The sequence below is a fragment of the Lepisma saccharinum genome, chromosome 10 (genome assembly GCF_977018435.1).
Source record: "Lepisma saccharinum chromosome 10, izLepSacc3.1, whole genome shotgun sequence".
Lineage (NCBI taxonomy): Eukaryota > Metazoa > Arthropoda > Insecta > Zygentoma > Lepismatidae > Lepisma > Lepisma saccharinum.
This window is the reverse complement of record NC_139238.1, coordinates 28,919,705-28,939,620: the sequence shown is the minus strand read 5'-3', so window position 1 is coordinate 28,939,620 and position 19,916 is coordinate 28,919,705. Positions and strand designations below refer to the sequence as shown.

General features: G+C 41.6%; 1 protein-coding gene across 1 annotated transcript in view; it reads left to right on the top strand.

Annotated features, from left to right (window-relative positions):
- The window catches only part of Glut4EF (Glucose transporter 4 enhancer factor), a 123,042-nt gene that overhangs the window by 18,974 nt on the left and 84,152 nt on the right, over positions 1 to 19,916 (top strand). The window contains exon 2 of the mRNA XM_083129677.1: positions 16,520 to 16,683. Coding sequence (XP_082985803.1) covers positions 16,520 to 16,683 — 164 coding nt within the window. The remainder of the gene's footprint in view (positions 1 to 16,519; positions 16,684 to 19,916) is intronic.

Here is a 19,916-nt window from a genome sequence, read left to right as displayed (position 1 = left end):
TATTCAAGCGTTTTTCATGGAGTGTTTTCGTTTATTCCTATTTTTTTAAATACTTTTTGTTTCATATGTATATGAATTTTAAGACCCAGACAGAACGAGGGACAGGAACTCCAAGGCGAAAATGATTATTACAATGTGCTACAACGCCAGGGGTCTCGGGTTCGAATCCCGGGCTGGGAATGGCCATTCTTTGTGAGTGTACCTTCATCAATTTTCATCCTATCATCACCCATCCTCATCGTCGCGATTAGCCAAGTGTGGCAGAAAAAACTACACTAAAATAACAAAAAATTAAACCAAAGAGACAATTTGTTCGAGAACGAGACAGACATTTGAAGAAGAAGACGAGACCGAGAACAATCTTATGACGGAGGGAAAAAAACGAGTGAAAAAAATCCCTCGAAAGATGGCAACACTGATCGTATGAAAGGAAGAGAGTTGGAGTTTTGCCAGATAGCCAAGGCCCGGCCAACCAGCACAGCGGACCGATTCAATAAATTTAACTCCATCGTCATTTTACACAGCCTCCAGGCTCACTACGCTCTCCCACACGGAAGCTGTTGCAGATGCGAGATGATGCGACAGAAACCATGTTGCCCTGCGAGACGAGGAGAAATCGGCCATGTTGTTTTGTTACGCTCTCAAGCCGGCCGGCGATCGTATCCTGAGTGGGGCAAGGCTGTTCGGTACGCGCCAATGGCGCTTGCATTGGAATGAAATCACGCCGTGCGTAGAAAGTGTAGCGTTTTTCGCAATGTACAGCCAGTTTAAAAAGTTTCTACAACCCACAGATTCACACGGCGTACGGCTGCAGAGTTGCCAACTACAACGACAATTGCCTCCAAGTGTCGATTGGTTTTTCTGGACATATATTAAAGCCAAAATTTAGGATCTGGTGATTTTCGGTAGCGTAGTGGTTAAGGTTGTGCTGAATATTAGGCTTTTCGATAAACCGCTACTATGTTCCAAATTTTGAACAAAAGTGAATCTTTTGTGTGGTTCGCTTTCGCTGTTGTCTTAGATTTTTTTTTTTACAAAAAGATAAAGTTTCCCGTGCATATTGCACCGTGCCATTTAAGGGATGTGGGGGTAGAACCTCACACATTCTCGATTTCGGCCATTTTGAAGGTGAGGTGATCAGCACCACGCTCCGGCCGCCTTTACCACCAGGTACGTGGAGGTCAAACGCCCCAACTGCCTACACCACCGCACCTCGCTGTTGTCTATAGATATGTAATAATTTCGTTACACCGTAAGTCTATTTTCTGTCACAAATATCTAGACAACAGCAAGATTCACTAGAACACTCTAGAAGGAATGAAAGAATGGAATTAAAATTTTGGGTGCGTCAGCACTTGGGACCACTTGCTTTTGTCTGTGTGGATTAAAATCTCCTTTAGGGTAAAAGCTGATGCTGTAATTGGGCACTCGGTACATGTGAGGACAAAACGCAGAACAACACAGCCCTACAAAATAATATACTGACTGTACATCCAGACGCCAGAGCCTCGTTGGCTTGCAACGTTTTAGATATTATTTAGAAATTTAGAAATTAGTATTATTAGTTAGTATTTAGAAATGTATTTTGGGGGGTCCAAACCAAGTGTCTCAGATATAATGATTATGATGATGATAATAATAACAACATTGCAATAAAAATAATTATATTAAATTAGATTAAAATAATATTAATTAATAAATAATTCATATAGTATTGCTATTATTACATTAATAGTTTAAAAAATGGTGTAAGAATAGAGATATAAAAACCATGTATTCATTATCTAGCATACCACGTGTAGTTAAGATTGCTAAAATTTGTATGAAAGCAACTGCCCCGGCAAGGAAATCAGTGCCAAATAGATAAAGAATTGAAAATTTATTAAATAACAAGAGAGAATGTTAGATCCAATTGACGAAAATTAGTTTCAGATTAATATCTTCGGTACTGTCATTCAAAGTTCGGCGGAAATACAGTAAATAAATAACCCCTCGATTATACAGCAAATGCTAAACACGTATATTTTCATTGTTTAGCTCATGTTAGTATTTGGTAAGTCTTTCAGGGGACGGGGGGGGGGGGGTCGGGGTCGAGGCCCAAGGGTCTCTACCATGCTAAAAGGTCCCGGGTCCGACCCCCGGCCGGTTCAAATCCGGGAACTTTTCTAACGTTGGAGGCGGCCCCGGCGCGCCCACCCAGCGTCGAATAACATGGGTGGGTACCTGGGGGAAACCCTGGGGGGTAAAGGCGGTCAAGGGGCGTGATGCTGATCACATCGCCCCCACTCACGACCGGATCAAGAAAGTGTGGGGCGTTACCCCCACACCTCCTATACGCCTTCATGGCGTGGTGTTATGCACAAGGGAGCACTTTACCTTTTTTTATGTTGTTGATATGCAACAAATGAGTTTTTGTACTACGTTAGCTTTATTTAGACACTCGCACACATCAAATTAATGTTAAATATAGCAATAATAAAAACTAAATACGTGTTGCCTTGAAATAAGTTGATATAAAAAAATCTCGATTATACAACAAATGTTAAACAAAGCATATTTTCATTGACCCCCTGACCCCTAAATACGTTCTTGGTTACCAGGTGTATTACGTGGAAGGGAGTTGACTTTAGGGTGCCTTCAACGAAGGCCACTCCATACATTCCAATGCTCTAGAAGAAATTATAAACAGATGAAATGTTTCAGAATCTGGGTAAGCATACTGGTTTTTCAAGAGATCGGGAATTTTAGAAAATAACTTTGCTGCCGCAGGCCAAAGGTCCAGCGTAAAGTTAACGTTATCGCCTTGTGATCAAATTTTCTCGCGGTTGACTCCCGGTAAGTGTACATTTCGGTAGTTGGGATACCACTTTAGGCTGTCGCTCTGATCCCATATTAGCTTACCTTACGTAGAGCAGACTTAACACAAACTTTACCCGTAACTTACCAAGTATTACGGAACTACTGGAGTGTCAACATAAATTACTTTAATCTTGATGAAAAGATTCTCTCGGGCTATCGACCATTTGAGTTGTGGAAGATGAGAGTGACATTAGCTCTCGAAAGCTTGGAATGTTTTCCGCAACTCACCTGGTCGATAGCCCGAGAGAATCTTTTCATCATTTAACCTTTGTCGTCCTCCTGTAAGCCATTTCATTTGTGGATGGATGAAAATGAGACAATGAAGATTAACCTTGTCCTTCTACCCCTAAAATAAACAATACGTAGCTTGGATTGTCCAATGAACTAGCCAGATCTCGAATTGAGGGAGGATGCTAGCAAAATTTTTACAAAGCTTCCTTTAAGTTGTATTTCACTGTCGCCATGTTAAACCATTGGATCAACCCCCCCCCCCCCAGTTAGTCCCAAAGCTCGACCATACATTATTCTTAAGCTTACAATTTACGCTTCAAGCTTAGGCTGGAAAATGCTCAGGCAACCCTTATTAAAAAATGTTTACACAACATAGTAAAAAGTGATGCGTTCTTACGGAATTTGAAGCGATCGTTCATGGAATTCAGGAATGTTTATGCTCAAATTTGTATAAGAATGGTAGGAAAAATGTCCTTACTCTATCAAGGAACGAATATTTGGACTCAAGTAAACAAGCAACTTCAGGAGAGAAAATGTATGCTTCTTCAGATACGAAAAAAATTAGTGAAGCCACTGCGGCACCATCTAACGGTAAAAATCATCTCTTCTGTAAATGAAATAACAAAGCTGTGCATTAGACCGAAAAAAATCATAAAAGGACTGTCCCGTATCTTTCACATTAAAAACTCATTTAAAAGTACGCTTATTTTCGTTATATTTCGATCATTTTCTTTTTGTGTGGCCGATTTGCTTGAACGGATTTCTAGCGAACATTTACTTGTTGGTTGAGTGATTTTGTGAGCGATGCGTTGCCAACACTGGTAGCGTGTCATGCGTTATTTTTGAATTGTGGAACGCAACCTCGTTTTGTGTATACGCACCTGACCTACTCGCTGTTTGGAAGCTTGGCAATAGTACCACCACACCCCCAACGTATTGCCAATTCGATGAGACTCGAAAACCTTTTGGAAAATTCTGAGATTTATTTCATTGGCGAATAACAAGGCTGTAACCCTCCCGCAAAGACGTATTTTCCCCCTCAATATATACATGCCACGTTTTATGCTACAATGAATATTCCTGGCAATAAATATTGCAAAATATATTTTGTAATGTACCCGTTTTCCTAGTGAGTGTGCCACGGGGAGGGTGATGGGGGCGAACGCCTCTCCACACTGCTCAGACAAGGCTCTCAATGATATAAGATGCCAGATATTATTGGAAACTCGCGCTTTTCAACCCTTCGCGAATAAAATTCTTATTTCTTAGTTTATATCAGCGTTTGTATTTGTCAATAGGGGTGATATCAGTGTCTCGGTTTTGCCTCGCGTTGTAAATGCCTGTCTTGTCTCGATTTATAAACTTCTGTCTCGTTCTTGTAGCTCAAGTCTCGGTCTCATCTCGAAATAAGTGGTATTTGTACACACAACGTCACCGGATCATCTTTCATAACGTATAGAGGTCAATAAGGGAAACGTTTCTTGACAACATGCCTTTTTACGTCTCGTTTCGATGCCACGAGCCCTTGAAAAACTAGATTTTATCCTGAGTGTGTATGCAAACACGCAGAACAGTTGCCACTAATGGATCGACCTTGAAATTACCAGAGTAAATAATCAGAGAGATATCCATTTCGTATGTCTAGAGAAGTCGCATACCAAGGTCTCGAACGAGACCGAGAGTTTCGGACACTTATGTCGCGGTGTCGTCTCGATTTTACAGAAGTCTGCCTCGTTTTGAAGGGGCTCGTCTCGATTTTACAAGACCATCTAGGTATCTGATTGGGTCTGATTTTTATTTTGCGTCGCTAAATTTGGCTAATCGTAACGATGAAGAGACACTCACAAAAAACACCAATCCAAAGGTCGGGAATCGAACCCGGGACTCATGTCGTCGTAGCGCCACTGCTCCAAGGACGTCACGGTTACGGGGCCTGATCATGAAGATAAAATAACATTTACACCTTATCCAGGAATCGAACCCAAGACCTTTCATTACACTTTTGGTACACGAACCTTTAGACCACGGAAGTCCAACTTAGTTCCAGTGTGTAATACCCTACATTGCCAGAAATGCAAATTAGAATTATATTCCCTGCTTGGAGATGCTCAAAAAGACACCCCAACACTCGAGCGTCAGTTCTGAATCCGCCACTGTTTTTTTGTGGGTCACCCGGCGATTTCTCGCCTTGCCTCAGTACGCTGGTTCCAGGGAGTTTCACTGACAATCTCTCGCTCGGGAATTCTCATCCGCCGGGGAGAGAGAAAACACGTTCGCCTCGCTTCACCACGAGTGGAGAGGCAAGTGAAAGGGCAGTTGCTTTCGTCACCAACGCTGGCCTCTCAAGGAATTTAAAAAACTCTCTCTCCCCTCTATTTTCGCAGCCTTTTTTATTCTTATTCCACGCTTTTGTCCTCATTTTCCCCTTCCGAGTTCAGCAGACGAACGCTTTGCACATACTATAAAATTGTATAACATTTTAAATGCATGTTTACGTGTTTATATTGACCTTTTCAATGGGTGCCTGCAGGAAAGATCATGGGAGTCACTTGATCCCCTTCCCTCCCTTCGGAATAAGGAAAACTTACCTATGTATTGCTCCCGTCTACTCTTATCTCTTTCTGTTTTTCTTCTGTTGTCTCAAACTCTTCACCTTCTTTTCGGGTTTTAGCGTTCCATTAGCGTACATTTCGCCTATTCTTAATAATTTCATTTTCTATATTTTCCCTCCCGTTTCTGTCTTTTTCCTTCTTAATTCTCTCTCTCCCCCTCTCTTACTCTGCATGTGTTTCTATTTTCTCCCCCTTGTTTCTACGGTTCGTCTCCGTTGCTTCTATATGTATTCTCTCTCTCTCTCTCTCTCTCTCCGTTTCGCTTCTTTATCCCCCCTCTCTTTCTCCCTCCTTCCTCTCTCCGAGTTCCTTCTTTTCTTTTATATTTCACTTCTTTCTTTTCGCTCTCTCTCCATCTCTGTCAGACTTGTTTATTTCTACTCCTGTATCTCATTCTCTATCGCTTATTGTATCTCTATCTCTTTCTTCTGATGGCACGTAAACGTGACGTAGCCCCCACTGGAAAATTTTCCGTTGGCGCCCATTGCCCACTGCCAATTTCTATCCATTTTTATTTATGTAGATCACTGTAATTGGGTAATACCACTTTGTACGTTCAAACTATATCAACGAGATTGGCATTTGTTCAATATCAGAGATTGAAAACTAGTCAAAAAGTCGAGTAAAACTGGCATTTCATTTTGAAGAATTTATTATCTGGCATCCAACTCCTTCATAGCATGATATCTTTTCATTGAACACTAAACTGATATTTTCATGAACAGAACATATAAGATAATGATCATTTATTGTTTCATTATGTATTCATTTTGGACTAAAGAATAAGTTAATGCACTGTAAACAAATGCGATTTTGTGCCATAACGTGGCGAATGATAATCTCCAAAATCGAAATATTTAATTTTTTTTAGCATTTATGGAAAATTGACGTTCAAGAAATGTTCTGTAACTGGGAAATTTTGTCAGTACAATAAGTTATTACTAGAGCCCGGATCTTTAGGATCACACTTTTGACCGTTTAGGTGCAAAAAAAGGTGAAAAAACCAAAATAGGTGCATATTTAGGTGCCAAAAAAGCAAGAAAACCTTAAATACATTCATGTGCATCATATAATTTTTCATTTTAAACATTACAAAGAAAGTGTTTTGAGAAATGAAGATATACTTTGATTGCATATACATCCACCAAAGCTTGAGTCTTTACCTTCACTCATCCCTGACACTGGTTTCTGAATACAAAAGGAAAACGTTGTACTGAATTATATTGTACGTACCTGCATATGTTGATGACCTCAAAGCTTAATCGTTTATCGGTCAGGAAGAATTTCCCTCTCACAAGGCAAAGATTTCCAACTTCTTCCAAAAATTCCCCTCGATTTACAGAACGTCACATATAATTGTACATGTTTACTTTAATTCGCTCACTGCAACCATGTTTTAAGTGCAGAATAGGTGCAAAATTCATGTTTAGGTGCAGAGGGGTGTCTTAGGTACAAAGTAGGGGGAATAATGTACCACGGAATGGGTCTATATGGCGATATATAAATGCGAGACTCCATATATGAAAGCGCCAAACATTATTTTTTTGTAGGTGCAGCTCCTAAAGGGCCGGGCTCTAGTTACTACTAAAAGTTTATTTAATAGAAGATTCCAAATACAGCGTTAGCCATTTTACATTGGAACGAACGGTAAAGCTACCCCCTGCATATTGCAACATGCCAACGAAGGGATGTGGAGTTAGGGCCCCACACATTCGTTATCTCGGCTATTTATGGATGTGATCAGCACCACGCCCCAACCGTCTTCACCCCCTCCCAAAGGCATGTTATTAGATTGTTTGATTGATTGAATTGGTGTTTTAGGTCCACTTTGTGCACAGTAAGGTCTCACCGGGACCTTTAGGTACATGACCTAAGTTTGACACTTAGTCCGGAGACCGAAGTCCCCTTCCTAGGTGTCGGGCCCAGCTAACGGTTTTGATTCCAGGGTACGTGTGACCGGATCGGTTTTTACCCCCGACGAATAGCCGACTCGTGCATAAAGTGACGTTGAATAATAATAATAATAATCAATAATAATAATAATTGATGTTAGCCAGCAGAAATGCTTTGCTGACTTAACGTTGAACTAAAATATAAATACCACCAGTTATGAGGATAAGTATACTATATGTTTAAACACAAATCATAGTCAAATCATATATAACAATAAAGTATATTATATAACACACGAAAAATAGACACATTACACAACCCCTCACTATCATTCAAGCATTCACACACTCTCTCATACCGCAGGGGAATAATTACATTAAGATAAGTACATTGGCCATTTTTAGACACCATGCAATATTTAGTTCTTCATAGGAATATTAAACTGCGCCCGAAGACGTTAATGTGCTTAGAATTAAAGATACTAAACTTTCATCTGCGCGTGCTCATTACATTCTGCCAACGGGCATGACACGTAAACCTTTTATTCTTGCAATTTAACAAAACATTTAAATAATTATTGTTTAAATTATTACTAATGCGCCTTGGAACTTCAGTAACATTAGGCAGGGCACGCAACTCGTGCAACATAGATATCAACTGCAAGGCATACATGTTTACAGAATAAATGAAGACACTTATGTATGAATATATATTAAAAATAGCACGCAGTTAATTTACTTCCTCACTTAGCAAACTTGAGGGATGATTTCTGCAATAGATACACGATTTATGCAGTTTTAATCAAATATTACCGAGTAAAGCATATAAGGTGACATAAACAAAAAATATTACTCAACAGTTCGGCGCAGAGCGTGGAAAAACAACAGTATGCTGTGAATATATCTTCCGAATTAGCAATTGTCGTGAAATTTAGATGATGTTGGCGAGAAATAATTATAATTAATACCTTCGCGACTTTTAATTTTAAATACTGGTATCTTTTCGTCCGACGGCCGATCTTTGGAGGCTTGGGTAGATGATCACTCACACATATAGAAAATTAACAGTAGGATACTATACCATCTCGACGTTCTAGACGTTCCAGCGACGTTTACCGTAGTCCTCTAAACGGCTGCGTGACGTCAATGTGCGGTCCTCTTTGCGACACTAACACTTCCCCACGCTACTTCTTTGTAGCGGCACTTCGCAATCTTCTTTGACACACTTTCCTTCTACATCACGGCGATCATAGACGAGGGAAAACAGCCTCTCTGTCATCTTGTCGGCCTCGTAATGGAGCGATTAATTGATTCGCATCGTCTCTCTCTCTACTCGGGGGACGGCGAAATAAACGGGCGAAGTTCCTTTACCGGGGGTACTCGTGGATTCTCGCTGCTAATCTCACGCGGGACGTCGGCGTCGTCTCAAGACGCAGTAGGTGTCGCTTCATTATCTCAATCTTCTCTTCTAGACGGTAGATCTAAGTGTGGGCTGGTGTCGCTTCATCTTCCAATTTCTCTCTCTCTCTCTCCGTAGAATTCTCGTCGGGCGTCGGTGTCGGCGTCGAAGTACTCTAGGAATGCTGTTTCGACTGGCGGCTTTCGGCGGTATCATTTCATGGCTTCTAATCGGGCTGTGAGCGTCATTTGTGGCGATGTGGTGTTTGTGACGGCGTTTTAGTGGTGTGGCGTCGCGACGCTGAGCGATGATCTGCTGCGTTGTCGGCTTCGTGCAGGCTAGGAAGACCCAAGGCCCTCCTTCTCTCGTGATTAGCCCGCCATAGTGGTATTAATGTTCCTCGTCACAAAACGAATAACGCGAATCCAGTGCACAAGTCACTAATTAACACTGCGTATTCGTACAACTAGTCACTGTCACTCACTCACGCAGGATAAAATACACGGCGCGGTAGAAAAAAGACAAAGTCCCGAATCTTTACTCCGACTGTCGCGGAGGTGTTGTCGGTTCGAAAACTGGCGGTAGACTGTACGTGTTTGTTCGTTCTGCCACTATATAAAGACAGCTTGAAACTTCGAATACAACGGACTGACTTTTAGGCGCGGGAATCTGAAGTTACGACGTTGGTGGTCAAGCGTCCATTTTTTGCCTGGTCCAGCTTCTTGGGGCACACGTGTTGCGTTAGAATGGGGTGAAAAGAATAGTTCTACCCTCATTCGGTACGTAACATGTTCCTCCAGTAATTGGCCTCCCAAGTTGACTTTCCGTCGCCAAATGCACAAAAGTCGCTCAAAAACAGTGAAAGATTTATCACAGCACATTGTTGGTCCGAGCTCGTACGACCGAAAGGGGGAAAAGTTAACAAAAGCAGAGAAACACAAAAGGTTCAGAAACGTGGTGTTTTTCTACCGAAGCTTCACGAGGATACGAAGGTTACAGAAAAATATAAAATAACGAAAACCTAGGATAAAAAAAGTAGGTGACAAAAACTGATTGTCATATCTCGCCCCCCCTAACTTGAAAAAAAATTGTAGGCTTGAAAAATCGCTCTCGGCTGGGGAGATTTTTGAAGGTTACATATTTTTTTAAAACACCCTGTATATGAATACTTTTTATATGAGCACCCTGTATATAAATCTATACATGAAAAATATTTTTTATTTGAGCACCATGTATATAAAATTTCACACAAAAATTCCTTGATTAATCACAATAATAATAGTACACAAGTAAACAGGGCTCAATAATACATAACACAAAAATACATAATGTTGAAGAATAGCAATGATGCTAGTAATATAGAGATAAGTGACACATAAATAAAACACAAAACAAATCAAATTGTAGCTCCTCTACACAATGTCTATTAAGTGCCCAATGGCAAATTGCAGATTTCGCGATACCTTTTCATCCAATCTTCCCGTTTCTCTTCAGAGCAGTTCCACCGCTTGCAATTCTCCACGTGCTGCGGCGCGAGTTGTTTTCCTGTTACACAATCATCAAGATCCAAGATGTTCGTTGCAGGTTTGCTCTTACAGAAATATGGTCCATCGTACATGAAAAATAACTTCTTTATTTTTCCTTCGACCTGCGAGCTCAGGCCGTGGTTCTTTACAAACACGAGATCTCCTTGTTTGATCTCAGCGCCGGCTCGCGTCGCCTTTTCATTCGCCTTTCTCCTGGCGCTCTTGGTACGCTCTACGGCCATCAAGATTTTCTCATTGACATTCGGGTCGCGGTCATCCTCCTGTAACCCGAAGTGACGTATCACATCTCTTCGTTGGACACTTCCGAAGTGAAGCTCCGCGGGTGTAAATCCTAACCTGTCGGACTCCGTGTTATTGAGTAAAAGTGCAACAGAAGTGACATGCTTGCTCCATTCCTGGTGGTTACCGTGGCAGAACACTCGCAGCAGTCGGTTCATCTCGCAGTGCATCTGCTCCACCTGGTTCGCCTGCGGCCTGTAAGACGGTGTCCAGAGGGGTTTCACACCGTAAGCTTGAAGGATATCTTTCCAGACACTGCTGGTGAACTGTGGCCCTCGGTCTTCCATTAAGCCTCGCAAAACCAGGATCCTTTCATTATCCCCTAAGGACAGCTCCTCTGAGGTAGTTTCAAATCTCTCCAAAAATGCAGACGGTAAAACCCGATCAGTCCCGTTGAATCTTTTGAAATGGGTTTTATATTCAAGAGGAGAAATAGCTCTTCTCGCAATTGTGGGTACCGAATAATGACCTTCGCTGCTGGTGGTCGCTAGTCGAGTGGGTAAACCGGGGAAAGTCTCATTTACCGCTAGCTCATTGATACTTTTCAATTCAGGCAAAGGGTCCTCGTTATTGCTGGTGGTCGAAGTACCTGGGTTCGTCCTCGTAGCCGTGGGCGTTTCTCGTCTCTGAGGGTGAGAAAGGTCCAAACTGTCCATTCTTTTTTCCAAGGCCTGTATCTTTTGGGAATGGTCATCAACCTCGCCTATTGTTTTCGCCACGCGCTGTCTCAAACCTTCGAAGTTCTGGTGACAGGTAGCCTCAAGCTGAGCCGACGATTGTCTCAATACTGCCAAATCCTGGTCCGTGTGGTCTGTCCGTTGCGACAGTGTTGCCAACTGCTGGTCCTGGTCATCAACACGGGAATCCAAGCGAGCGATTTCCGCGGTGAGTTTCTGCTCACTGTCTTGCAAACGCGTGGAAAGACGCTCAGTTATTTGTTCCACCGAAATACGCACCACTTCCTGGAATCGGGTCTCAAGTTGTTCGATTCGCTTTTGTGTGTCTGCGTGCTCCGCCCGGATCAGCTGTCTTATCATCTCGAACATCCTGTCGTTGGTGCCGGCGCCATTATTCAATGCATCATTTGTTTCTTTCATCGGAGCGACTTCTTCCGGAGGGGAAGCGGTCAGCTGATTCGGATCTTCAGAAGATGGCGTGGATTCAGTATTTACAACTAAGCCCCCGTGTCCTGGAGTTCCTGACGAAATAACACAAGTACTACAGCGCGACTGCGCTTCGTTCGATGGGTCCATTTCACTTAATGGGATTTCAATCCCGCAAACTACACACTTCCGTGCTTCGCTCATCTTTCCATAAATAATTTTCTCACTTCTCAATTTCATTAGATATTTAAAAACACTCACTATGACCTGAGGTCGTCAGAAGATAAATCTGCACTTCAAAATATATAACGCACTACAGAAAAACAATACAAACAATAACCTATCAAAAATGCAGAGAGGAGGGCACGACGGGTCCCCTTTCTGCTACCTACAAAAAAGCCTACGCGCACACACAAAGTCGCCACTAAATTTGCATGAAATAATTCCTAGAAAATTCGCCCTTGCCGATATTCGCCTACTTAATTGCCCTTTACGTTAATCAAATTCGCGCCAAGAAATGAATAACGCAAACACAAAATACTAAATGACACAAAAAAAAAATAATAAAAACGCCACAAGAATACACGTAAACACAAAATACCCAATAAAAGTTTAACCAAAGCAATGAAAAAAATCCTCACGCTATCTATCAATTAAAAAAAAATGAAAATGTACTTCCCTCGACGAGGGTAAAAGATAGACCGGTCCCTGATCGGGATGCCAAATTCTCACCCCGGGCCCTTTTGGTACATGACCTAAGTTTGACACTTAGTCCGGAGACCGAAGTCCCCTTCCTAGGTGTCGGGCCCAGCTAACGGTTTTGATTCCAGGGTACGTGTGACCGGATCGGTTTTTACCCCCGACGAATAGCCGACTCGTGCATAAAGTGACGTTGAATAATAATAATAATAATCAATAATAATAATAATTGATGTTAGCCAGCAGAAATGCTTTGCTGACTTAACGTTGAACTAAAATATAAATACCACCAGTTATGAGGATAAGTATACTATATGTTTAAACACAAATCATAGTCAAATCATATATAACAATAAAGTATATTATATAACACACGAAAAATAGACACATTACACAACCCCTCACTATCATTCAAGCATTCACACACTCTCTCATACCGCAGGGGAATAATTACATTAAGATAAGTACATTGGCCATTTTTAGACACCATGCAATATTTAGTTCTTCATAGGAATATTAAACTGCGCCCGAAGACGTTAATGTGCTTAGAATTAAAGATACTAAACTTTCATCTGCGCGTGCTCATTACATTCTGCCAACGGGCATGACACGTAAACCTTTTATTCTTGCAATTTAACAAAACATTTAAATAATTATTGTTTAAATTATTACTAATGCGCCTTGGAACTTCAGTAACATTAGGCAGGGCACGCAACTCGTGCAACATAGATATCAACTGCAAGGCATACATGTTTACAGAATAAATGAAGACACTTATGTATGAATATATATTAAAAATAGCACGCAGTTAATTTACTTCCTCACTTAGCAAACTTGAGGGATGATTTCTGCAATAGATACACGATTTATGCAGTTTTAATCAAATATTACCGAGTAAAGCATATAAGGTGACATAAACAAAAAATATTACTCAACAGTTCGGCGCAGAGCGTGGAAAAACAACAGTATGCTGTGAATATATCTTCCGAATTAGCAATTGTCGTGAAATTTAGATGATGTTGGCGAGAAATAATTATAATTAATACCTTCGCGACTTTTAATTTTAAATACTGGTATCTTTTCGTCCGACGGCCGATCTTTGGAGGCTTGGGTAGATGATCACTCACACATATAGAAAATTAACAGTAGGATACTATACCATCTCGACGTTCTAGACGTTCCAGCGACGTTTACCGTAGTCCTCTAAACGGCTGCGTGACGTCAATGTGCGGTCCTCTTTGCGACACTAACACTTCCCCACGCTACTTCTTTGTAGCGGCACTTCGCAATCTTCTTTGACACACTTTCCTTCTACATCACGGCGATCATAGACGAGGGAAAACAGCCTCTCTGTCATCTTGTCGGCCTCGTAATGGAGCGATTAATTGATTCGCATCGTCTCTCTCTCTACTCGGGGGACGGCGAAATAAACGGGCGAAGTTCCTTTACCGGGGGTACTCGTGGATTCTCGCTGCTAATCTCACGCGGGACGTCGGCGTCGTCTCAAGACGCAGTAGGTGTCGCTTCATTATCTCAATCTTCTCTTCTAGACGGTAGATCTAAGTGTGGGCTGGTGTCGCTTCATCTTCCAATTTCTCTCTCTCTCTCTCCGTAGAATTCTCGTCGGGCGTCGGTGTCGGCGTCGAAGTACTCTAGGAATGCTGTTTCGACTGGCGGCTTTCGGCGGTATCATTTCATGGCTTCTAATCGGGCTGTGAGCGTCATTTGTGGCGATGTGGTGTTTGTGACGGCGTTTTAGTGGTGTGGCGTCGCGACGCTGAGCGATGATCTGCTGCGTTGTCGGCTTCGTGCAGGCTAGGAAGACCCAAGGCCCTCCTTCTCTCGTGATTAGCCCGCCATAGTGGTATTAATGTTCCTCGTCACAAAACGAATAACGCGAATCCAGTGCACAAGTCACTAATTAACACTGCGTATTCGTACAACTAGTCACTGTCACTCACTCACGCAGGATAAAATACACGGCGCGGTAGAAAAAAGACAAAGTCCCGAATCTTTACTCCGACTGTCGCGGAGGTGTTGTCGGTTCGAAAACTGGCGGTAGACTGTACGTGTTTGTTCGTTCTGCCACTATATAAAGACAGCTTGAAACTTCGAATACAACGGACTGACTTTTAGGCGCGGGAATCTGAAGTTACGACGTTGGTGGTCAAGCGTCCATTTTTTGCCTGGTCCAGCTTCTTGGGGCACACGTGTTGCGTTAGAATGGGGTGAAAAGAATAGTTCTACCCTCATTCGGTACGTAACATGTTCCTCCAGTAATTGGCCTCCCAAGTTGACTTTCCGTCGCCAAATGCACAAAAGTCGCTCAAAAACAGTGAAAGATTTATCACAGCACATTGTTGGTCCGAGCTCGTACGACCGAAAGGGGGAAAAGTTAACAAAAGCAGAGAAACACAAAAGGTTCAGAAACGTGGTGTTTTTCTACCGAAGCTTCACGAGGATACGAAGGTTACAGAAAAATATAAAATAACGAAAACCTAGGATAAAAAAAGTAGGTGACAAAAACTGATTGTCATAAAGGCTAAAGTGGAATCCGAAACACTATGTGCCTCCACTGGGTATCGAACCCGGGACGCGTATTTCACATATGCACATTGAAATAGAGATTGGGGGCGTGGCTTGTAATTGAGAACTTTCTGGTTGGATGGTCTATTTTTTCTTTATTGAGTACTTCTATGGCGTGCCTAAAAATTGACTACAAGTTTGAACTTGTTGAATGATGTAAACCACTTCTATTTTCCTTTTCCATCTATTTTCTACTTTTTATACATTGCTTTGATCTTTTCTACATCTTTCTATTGTAGTTCACTTTCACTAAATCCAAACTAATCCTCCAGTGATTTATTTATATTCTTTTACCTTGTGCTGCCATCTACTTTTCTTTTTTTGAAACTTCTCTCTTTTCACCTTGTGTAGTTGTTTCCAGTATGTAATATCTGGTTTGTAACAACTTTTTACAAAACAAATAGCCGCGCGCTTATATAGTCGAAATTAAGGTTTTGTCGCTACTCAAGGTTTTGACAGATCTTTAAAGTAAGAATTAAAAATGCTCCTTGTTTGCATCTGACGAAAAGCGGAAAATGACCCAATATATTAAATAATTGTATAAGAATTTTCATCCAACGCAACATTTTAAAAATTATTGCCTCTTTTATTTCCAATAAGAAAGTCTATTCGCTTTTCGAGTATTGATTACTATCCGATTGCGTTGTATTTTTCCCACTAGATGGTTCTGCTTGTAGTCTGTAGTTTACAGAAAGTGTTCGCACGAGTCAATGAAATAAATGCCAGTGTGCTATCCTATATCATTGAGGCAGTCTGCTAGCCAATAGGGAGCATTCATACACAAACCACGCCCCCAATCTCTATTTCAATGTGCACATGTGAAATAAGCACCCGGGACCCCACATGTTATTACAGGATGAGTGAACTCCAGAGCAAATGCAGGGGCTTTGCCAAAAATTCCCACCTAAAATCGTCCACCCTGGGAATCGAATCCCCGTCGCAGTCAGACGCCCTACCGACTGAACCATCGCGCCTCACAATAGTTATTACCAGATTAGGAGTCACCACACTGTGAAGTCACTGGAAATGCGATAGCAAATCAACGATAAAAAAATCCCTGGCAAACGCGAGCACATTTTTTTTTTCAGAAAGCTGACAAACTACATACCAGGATTTTTTAAAAAATAACTTTTACTGACATTACAGATCATTTTCCATTCCTGAGCAGGGCAAGTTATGACAGCTACGTACTTTAGGAAAGAAGAAGATTAAAATTTCTTGTTGTTTTCGATAAATTTTACGATGAAAGATGGTGAAATTCCTGTGACGTAATCTTGTACCGATGTTTTGACGCTCTTTTCTTCTCTCGCAGGGCCCTCTGGACATAAAGAAGAGGCTGGAGGAGGTCCGTCTGATGGAGTCGAGGAAATCTGCGAGGCTCATGGACCAGGACACGGACTTCGCTCGCTTGGCGGACATGGCGGGCGACAGGAAGCGCGCCTCCTCGCACTCCATCGACGTTCCGGCGGTGTTGGGGTGAGTTCCTCTCCTTACTAGCTTCTGGGTCCTGTCCCCAGCAGGACCCCCTTCACCTGACTATAAGGGCCTCATTGAACTCATAGTATTTACGTGGATCAATGAGATACAAACCGGAATTTCGCTCTACCTTTTTATTACATGAAAATACAGCCAAAATAGTAATGGATCACTTTTCTGTATACCTTCCACTACAATATTCTTTTCACTTACTGTTCATTACTGTACTAACAATTTTTATCTTCTCAGTAATGTATATGCCAAAATATTTTTGTTCCTTGTACATGTAAAATAGTAATACATGAAACGTATGGAGAATGCCCGAATCTTTCCATCCAGTGCTTGGGGTGGGGGGGGGGGCAGTATTCAACGGTACACGACATCGATACTTTTTTTATAATCTTTTCTATTGTCAACAGAAATATAGATTACTATTTGTGAATGTAACACCGTATTTTTTTGCACTTATTGTGCTGCATAATTATCATTGTTGTCGCAAACCGACATATGAAGAGCAATGGCATGTTTCTTTCGAGGAAAAAGCACTAGGGGAGGAGAGGGGAGTGTCACTTCATGTGCCGAAGTCTGTAGCACTCTATCTCATTCAAACCAAACAGTGAATTTGAGAGTAATAAGTGGAGTTCAACAAGGTCCTGATGTTGTGGGTTTTTGACTGATGTCCTCGTTTGGTAGGGTAGACGAACAGATGTGTTTGTGTGTGTGGATAGTGGAAAAACGTCAACATCCATAGTCCCCTTGGAGGGTAAAATTACGTTTCGTGATAGTCACCGTTGCGTATTAGATCATCTATGGATCAATGAGGTTATAGCAACATCCAACAACCACAATTTGTACCATTCTAATTCCACCTCAAGGCCACAGCAGACAAGGTCGGAAGATATCAAGTGGTAACGCCTTGAATGATTATTTAACGGTGGCCAAGGCCCCACCCTCTTCTCAGGTGTGGTGCTTAGCAACTAGGAAGAATGGACAAAGTTATCCAACATGTTGACAGGAAATGTCAGGTTCGGAATCACTCGATCCAAAGCGATCACTCTAGGATTAGTGACAACAATGGTAAAATGTTAATGACCTGTTAGTTCAAAGGAAAATTCCAGCGACCATTTTATTATTAAATATGCAATGTGTTGTCTACAAGCCGTGGACTGAATAGATATTTGTTTTGAATTGTATCACTGAAAATATGCGTGCTCTTAAAACACCGTTAGCTTTCCCTGGACATTCATTTTGCGCATTGTCAGGTCTCATGTAAATATACACTACAAGGTGACTATAAAGACTGGTACCGATGGACGAATTGACAAACGGCACATTTCCTTCATGTAAATCGTGCTCCGCATGTCCGACACAGAATCTGTGCGACACAGTCTCAACACGCTTCCTCAAACGTTTTAACAATTTCCTTGATCCAGAACACTTTATCATGGCAAAGTACATGGTGTTGAGATCCATTTCACAGGGCCTCTCTGTGTGTGTTAAGAGTGGTGGTGGGCATGCGGAGCACGCTTTACATTTTTGTTCGTCAGTTCTCTCATTGATTCCAAATTTAATGGCTGCCCTATACACATCCTAGCGGTGACAATGCTAATTTCTGTTGTTCTTATTTCATGTCGCTTTTATTCCTCTCTAGGCTAATCGCAACGACGAGGATGAATAATTGTTAGCCTATCTGAGCTTAAAGGTGAACTAAAACCAAACTGTAAATAAAACTGATGAAGGAAAAACCATTCCCAGTCAGGGATTCGAACTCGAAATGTTCGATGAGTGAGTTACTGGCTAACGCTCTTGGCTATCGAAAAGGCTACACATTTACATGCAAAAGCAATATGATGGAAAGTTGTACTTGAAAGTGTCATATTTTGAATACAGTGACCTGCATACACAGAGAGAAAATCCAGTAGGCAAGAATAAACCCGCCTTCACGCTTCTGATTGCCACATCTCGTATGAAATGACATACAGAAGGAAGTCACACAACCAGAAAACAAGTGCAAAGTCAACGGTGGTTACATTACACAATGCACCGGGAACATGCGTTATTATGCTTATTTTGCGGAAGCTTAATATCAGCAATGAATGTCGAAAATGATGCAGAGGCATTGTTTACATGGATATTTCTTGCGCTGTACTCAGTGATGTGCAGTAGACTATAAATTTACGTCTACATGTGTTGTCTACATGTAATCTACGCGTAGATTACATTGCGTTGTAGTTTACATAGACTACGTAGACAATCTAAAGTGCATTAAAATTAATTTTCAAGGGTTTCATGAAGGGAAAGTGACATTTTCAACTATATTGTTTCGTAACGAAATGAAAAGAATCATATTTACAACAAAATTTATCTTCTCTTCTATTATCAACTATATGGAAGAAGATAAATAGTATACAAAAAACAAAAACAGATGGCAGTCGTGAGGCAAGAGTAGTCTTTTCCCCATAAAAGAGTAGAATATTTCTTATATTAGGTTTCTTCCTAGGTGAGAAATTGTTCGAATTTGGAAGAGTATGAAAAGTTATCTTCACACATCAGCAACCGATACGCAGTATAATTTTCTTTTAATTCCACGGCGTCCTTTGCTAAGTTATCACCTTTCGCCATGTTGTTTACATAGATTACGTACTCTACGTGTATAAAATAGTCTACATGTAGAATGTAGACTATCGTTGTTTACGCATAGACGCACATCACTGGACTGGAATCTAGACTGAGTAAAGCCGCAGACGGAGTGGTTAAAATCCCAGAGGTACAGGATGGGGCGTAACTAGACACCTAAAGGCACTCGGTGAACCACGAACGGGATGGAGAAGGGAGAATGCTGGAAGGCTGTTCGATGCGTGAAATTGTTATGCGTTGTAAAGGTAGTTTGAAAAGGTGGGGAGGGCTGCCCCCTTGGATTTGGATTTGTTACCCATCTTTCAAAGTTTGTTTAAGGCCCAATTTATGCTCACATACGCTAATCGGGTAGGAAACTAGAGTTTAAATTGGGGTCTAATGTGTCACCGCCGGGATTCGAAACCGGGACCTCTCGATTACAAAGCGAAAACTGTAACCGCCACGTCAGCGGGAGGCCCTGTTTCAGTCTTTCAAAAGAGGGACGATACCGAGACGAGGCAACCGAAATAGATAGAAAGAAGGGAGATTTTACAATATTTTTTTTTTTTTGTGTGTGTTCGGCCGCAGAAGACGTGCCTAGCTGAAGTGGTGGATTT